A 6,385-nucleotide genomic window follows, 5' to 3' on the forward strand; every position below is an offset into this window, starting at 1 on the left:
AGGGACGTGGGAGGGTTTGTGGAAAATGGCGCGCGCCAAATGGGGCACGGGGGGTTTTTGGTTTCTCCCACCGACAGGCGGGCCAGGGAAGGACAAGCTCGTGCGTCCCGCTCGTCTCCGCGCTGTCGGATTCATCCCAAAACCGGCGCAAACTTAGGCTGCAGATGGGTCGAAAGCGGACACAAAGCGGACAAATGTCCGTTTGCGGTCGCGCGCTGGGCCGTCTGGTTTTTCCGTTTTATCTCAAACAGACGGGGACGAATAGAAAAGGGTCGCGCGGTGCAACAGTATAATAAGTAAATAAAGGAAGAAACTAATAACCTGCACGCCACTAGGTACGTACGTATGTAATCAATCTTGCTCTGCTTGGGTTGCAACATGCTAGCGGAATATGCAGTGGCGTTGCTGTGATTATATTTATGTACTGTAGGAAGGAGGCTCATACATACAGTACTTTTGTTTGTGGAATACGTACGTACGAGTAGTAGTAGCTCATATATACAGTAACTTTGTGGGCCTCTTCTCTTGTCTGGCTGGGCTGGGATTAGATTAGGTTAGTAGTAGCTCATACGCCCGCCACGTGGTGGTGGTGAGATTAGATTCCTAGGCTAGGCTGGAGGGAGGGGAGGGGGTCGCTTTCCCCATCGCCGGTGGTGAGGATACACGTGTTGTTGGTGCGGCTCAAAGGAAAGCCACGTGGGGTGACGGCAGTGGCGGGTGTGGGATTCAAAGCTAGCTAGCCGGGTGGGGCCCATCCACAAAGAAGGAAGGAAGGGCATCCATCTCTCGTCTACTATTATTTTTTTTTTTTTGCGTGGACTCTCGTCTACTATTATGCAATGCAATGCAATGCGATGCAAATGCTACTAATAATAACTAACCAACAAGGACGATGACGATGGATATATGCAGCCGGACCGGCCGGACGAGATGGCGCGGATCAAGGCGGCCGGCGGCAAGGTTATGTACATGAACGGGGCGCGCGTCCGCGGCATCCTCGCCATGTCCCGAGCGCTAGGTACGTACGCACTACGCACCCTTCCCTTCCTTTCCTTTCATTTCCTTTCCTTTCCTTCCTATATATAACTTGACCTATATATATATATATATATATGTCTTCAATTTTCCGGCAAGTTGATGCATCAAGTTAAGGACTAGCAGGTCAATCTGCATCTACTCGCGGCTGATAGGCTTAATTCTAATGGGAATGGGAATGGGAATGTTTAGCCCCACCTCCCCTCTAATTCTCTCCATTTCACCCTATTTCTAATGGGAATGGGAATGGGAATGGGAATGTGGCATTAGAGTGAGGTGTCGATCCAAGACCATGTAAGCTTCACTGGGTGCTCGATCGCATCACTCGTGGCCCACCCCTTCCATGCAACCAAGTCATCGGACGGTCAAGCGGTGTCACGATGTGAAGAAAGCTACTTAATTAATGAATTTCTTTTTTTCCCCGCAAAAAAAAGAAGGAAGCTAGTGGTGCGCCGTTCAGCCAGCTGACTCGGAGCAACAATCATGTCTGGAGCCTCCTCATGAGCTAGGGTGGAGATGGAGGCCCGTGGTCGGTCTGTCTGTCTGTCCTTTTTTTTTTGTTGAGAAAAGGCCCGTGGTGGTCTGTCGGGTGCCATCGAATTCGGCGACGCGCATGCCACCAGGACCAGGGTGGGAGATCGTATACATAGGCCGTGTTTGGTTGCCCGTATAGAGCCCACCTAGGCCCGCACGGGAAGCAAGAGGCTTGTTTGTTTGTTTGGTTGGTTTCACTATTGAGTCTGCATCGCACGCTTCTTAGAGCAGCCCCAGAGGCTGGCTCGGTGAAAAGGCAGGAATCGACAGTTTCTTGCGAGCCAGGCCGAGGCGAGCGCACGCCAGCGGGCCCTTGCACGAGCGGAGACGGGAGGGATGCTAGGTGATTACTTGATTTCTTCTTCAACCTTCATTAAGCTCCTATCTAATCTCCTCCCTCTGATCTACAAAACGGTGCTTCGATTTGAGGTAAGCTCTACAAAAAAAGATGCACCTCGATGCTACGGTTCCATTCAGGTGATCGGTTCGTAGTTTTGTCGGCCATAAGTTCTTAATCTCGTCTTCTCGTTTGGAGCTATTCTGGACGAATTTTGTCAGATTAGTCGCGCACGGTTGATCATTTGAAATTTCCTTTGACCAGCAGCCTAATCTTGCAGTTCCTCACAACATTCGTGTTGTAAGTTTTTGGTTTCGACGATCGTAGCTTCATCTCTTTAGCAGCAGTCTACTGCACTGACGCCGCCATGTCGAGCTCCTCTGTCCTCTGCTCAGAGCCCTCCTATTCACCTCTCTTGACGCCGAAGCCCTTCCCCTTGATCTCCTTGCCCAAGTCCTACTACACTAGAGTCATTTCCGGCGTCGCTCATCTCGTCCTACACTCTGTTGTTCTCCTACTGCACTGACGCCGCCATGTCTAGCTCCTCTGTCCTCTGCTCAGAGCCCTCCTATTCGTCCCTCTCGACGCCGAAGCCCTTCCCCTTGATCTCCTTGCCCACGTCCGACTACACTAGAGTCGTTTCCGGCGTCGCTCATCTCGGCCTACACTCTGTCCTCCTCCTACTGCACTGACGCGCACACTGCTTCTTGTGTCCTCTGCCTCCGTGCACATTGCGGTTCGCCTGCGCCGCCGACGGGGCCGATCATCTTGGCCTCTTCTCTCTCGCCCTACTACACTTGAGTCATTTCCGGCGTCGATCATCTCGGCCTCCTCTCTCGTCCCTTGCACCGACGATACCATGGTGCGGGCACTGCATTCTCCTCTTCTGCCGACTGTCTTTGCGCGAGCACCGCAACTAGTTCGCCGACGGTGTCGCTCGCCGTGCCGCCGACGGGGTCGCTCGTCCACGACTCCATGCTCGTCATGTCGGACACGGGCCACAGCCACTATCCACCGCAGTCGTCATGGTCGGACGCACACTGCATTTCTTCTCCCCCTTCCTCTGCTAGCTCTTAACCCTATGGGCTAAGTGCAAGTGCTAGCTCTTAGTCATACCCCATGCGGGCAATCAAACAACGTGTAGTTGTATGTGCCGAGACAATGCAGGCAAACAAACAACATGCCAAAGTTGATCCACTGATGCAGACAGTCCATATGCAGGCAGTGCATATGCAGACAACCAAACAAGTTGCAGATGTCGCATATGAGACTGTTTTTCGAGAGCCAGCCTGAGTGGAGAAATGTATGCAATGCGGCATGCATGCCACCAGGATGTGTCGTTTCATCGCTTCACACACGTGGTCTTGCTCCCATTAACAAGGAGGGGTGATCATTAACACTATAATATCGTATCAGAAAGGGGCAATGTTTGTCGTGTTGTGTTGTTGCCTTCTTATATATGGAAACAAATGTATGATAAAATGTTGCTTTGCATCTCGCTACCACCATCCATCTATATCTACTACCAATAAACAACCGCCGGCTTAGGGTCTTCGGCCAATTACAAAGAGTAGTCATGTTAACCTTTCCGCTGAAAACAAAATATGTGTGAAATAATTTAAGTTTGGTGGATGCCAGAATGGTCCTTCCTTCCTTTTTAAGTTTCATGCTTATAATTATAAAAGATAGATACGGGTTGTGACTCATGGTGTACTTTCTATAAAACTTAGGTATATATCCTCTACACTTTTTGTTTGCTACTTCTTCTTCTTCTTCTTGTTTTGTATATTGGATAATGAGTGACAGAGATGGGAAAAGGATAACACCATCTTCCAATGGGTGACCTCCCGGTACATACATATGTCACTTTTGCTGTTGTTGACAAGATAAATAATTTGGTCACATCTTCGGCCTCTAAAACTAATGGCCATCACTAGCAGTGACCTGATGAGTTGTGCCATACCAATTGGTTAATTATCAAAGAAATTGACCATATATATGAACTGTGTCCATCCATCACACGCCAGCCACTCAAGGTCCAACACTCTGGCGCCTCGCGGTGTATATTTATAGAGCAGTTCCAGATAGTTACATTATCAGATAGTATATGACAGTAGACAACAACCACAGAAAAATGGAGTGGACAAGAAGGACACACATGTTCGTCTCCGATTCATCGATGTTGAAAGTGTTTTTTTTTTCAGTTTATTACCTTTCCTGAAGGTAGCAATCATATAAGTAGTCAGGATAGATGACTTTATTGGACTGCCAATTAGATCTTGTGCTATTTGCCGAGTTACCTTGGATCAAGTCGTGCTACTTTATGCTCAAGTTTACCAATGGTAGCAATCATAATGTTATGAACAGGGTACTTGTCGTTAATTTGATTTTAATGTGAGAGCAGTTTTTCTAACTATTTTGAAAAGAGGGCAAAAAAGCAGAGACTTGAAGTTTGTTCATGTCTACAACAATTTATTTCTTGTCTCACTATATATATTGTTGTGAAGCATGAAGTATTCGATCTTGTTTGACATTAAAGTAATTCTTGCAGGGCACAGGCTCCTGAAGCCAGAAGTGATATGCGAGCCAGAGATCAGCATAACCGAAAGGTGCGAGGACGACGACTGCCTAATCCTCGCCAGCGACGGGCTGTGGGACGTGATCTCCAACAAGGTGGCCTGCGACGTGGCACGACAATGCCTGGAAGATGGGAGCCCGACCAGAGCTCCTGCTGCAGCAGGGAGCAGCGAAGCCACTCCCAGCAGCAGCGGCAGCGCACCGGCAGTTTCCCAGGAGGAAGAGCCCCGGTGCTTCCGCGCAGCGGCCCTCCTCGCGAGGCTGGCCCTAGGGAGGGAGAGCTCCGATAACATTAGCGTGGTGGTGGTTGATCTGAAGGCGAGGGGTTAGCTAGCCTAGCTAGGTAGATGAGATCACCATATTCATAGTATCTCCTTAATTTGCAACTTAGACCGACTTGGTAGCTAGGACCTAGCTCTCTGCAATCAATGCATTCCTGGCAAATTAAGCAGCAAAAGCTCGATCTGAGGTTTTCTTTGTTCTTTGGGTTTTTTCTTTTCTTTTTTGGGGCTAGTTTTTGGGTGGTCGGTCGGTCGGTTTTATTCGGCCAAAAAGAGTCTTTTCTTCTTCTTCTTCTTCTTCTTCTTCTTCTTCTTGGTAATTTGGAATGGATGGATGAGATGAAAAAGGGACACAGATAGACAGATGGAAAGATGTATAAATGGATGATTGCAAGCAAATGTACGTACAAAATATTTTGCAGAGTCACTGGGTTGTTGATTTCCTAAATTTGTGGTTGGCACCGATGGAGGTTTGTACTAGACATTTTAAAGCATGCTTATTAATTCTGCAGTCGCTGAAAGAAAGAAAGAAAGAAAGGAAGAGAAATGATCTTCCAAGAGCAACCGATTGATGTGATGTTGGAGGTGATTCAGTTGAGGCAGCATCATATATAGGTGTTGCCATGTTTATTTATGTATGTATGTATGTATGTACACCCAGTTCAGACCCAGGTATTGAAACTGAAACTGAAACTGAACGCCACTCATAACTCATTATGTAAGTTTACTTTCTTCTGAGCACATCACTCATAGCTCATTATGTAAGTTTATTACTTTCTTCACATAAGTTTGGAGCAAATGTTTCCTTTCTATATGGTTTTGTTCATTATGTATTGTGTTCCTAGATCCTGGGGTCAATTCTCTGCTCCAAACTCAAGAAACCTGTATTGTATTGTATTGTATTGTATTGTATTGTCTGACGAAACTGAATTCTTGTAATAGCTTATATATACACTTACAACTGACGAAACTGTATTGTATTTTTTACAACTTGGACAGCAGCTGTAAAGTAAACTGGCATGCCCCGACCACGACGAGGTGGTGGTGGTGGTGGTCTACTACGGGCAGGGGAGACGGCGCTCCCCTAATGCAGGTGCAGGTGCAGGTGCAGATGGCGTAAAGAGGAGGAGGAGGAGGAGGTGCCGGTGATCGGCAACGGCAACAGTGTGTCGGCGGCCGGCGGAGGTGCAGGTGATCGATTCACCAGCTGAAGAAGTTTGTCTAAAAAAAAGGGATCCGAACACTTTCGCTGTTGGAATTTTGCTAGTAGGCCTTTGGCCCAAAGCCTAATTAAAATTCTGAAATTCTCTTGGCCCATTCATGCACACATGTGAGCGGAGTGAGTGAGGCTAAAGTTTAGTCCCACCTTAAAAGTTGAGAGAGAGTTGCACCTCTTTATAAGATGAGCTCTTCTACCACTTGTATGAGCATGAGAAGAGGAGACCTACACGCGCGCTCCTCCTCCTCGCTCGCCTCGTCACGACGCGCCGCGGGTTGCGGGATTGAGTCGAGGACAGAGCTATGCACGTTGTCTATATTTTTGCTGCATACGAAAATTAATGAATCATTAATTAATAATTAACGGACGCGTTAATTACTGAACCGTTTTCGATTCTTTTGG

General features: G+C 47.7%; 1 protein-coding gene across 1 annotated transcript in view; it reads left to right on the top strand.

Annotated features, from left to right (window-relative positions):
* LOC119352614 (probable protein phosphatase 2C 37) overlaps window positions 1-5,235 on the top strand; it is a 10,453-nt gene extending 5,218 nt beyond the window's left edge. The window contains exons 3-4 of the mRNA XM_037619180.1: window positions 913-1,018; window positions 4,458-5,235. Coding sequence (XP_037475077.1) covers window positions 913-1,018; window positions 4,458-4,813 — 462 coding nt within the window. The 3' untranslated portion in view covers window positions 4,814-5,235. The remainder of the gene's footprint in view (window positions 1-912; window positions 1,019-4,457) is intronic.
* Window positions 5,236-6,385: the final 1,150 nt, after the last annotated feature.

Source organism: Triticum dicoccoides, chromosome 2A, assembly GCF_002162155.2.
Source record: "Triticum dicoccoides isolate Atlit2015 ecotype Zavitan chromosome 2A, WEW_v2.0, whole genome shotgun sequence".
In the NCBI taxonomy this organism is placed as follows: domain Eukaryota; kingdom Viridiplantae; phylum Streptophyta; class Magnoliopsida; order Poales; family Poaceae; genus Triticum; species Triticum dicoccoides.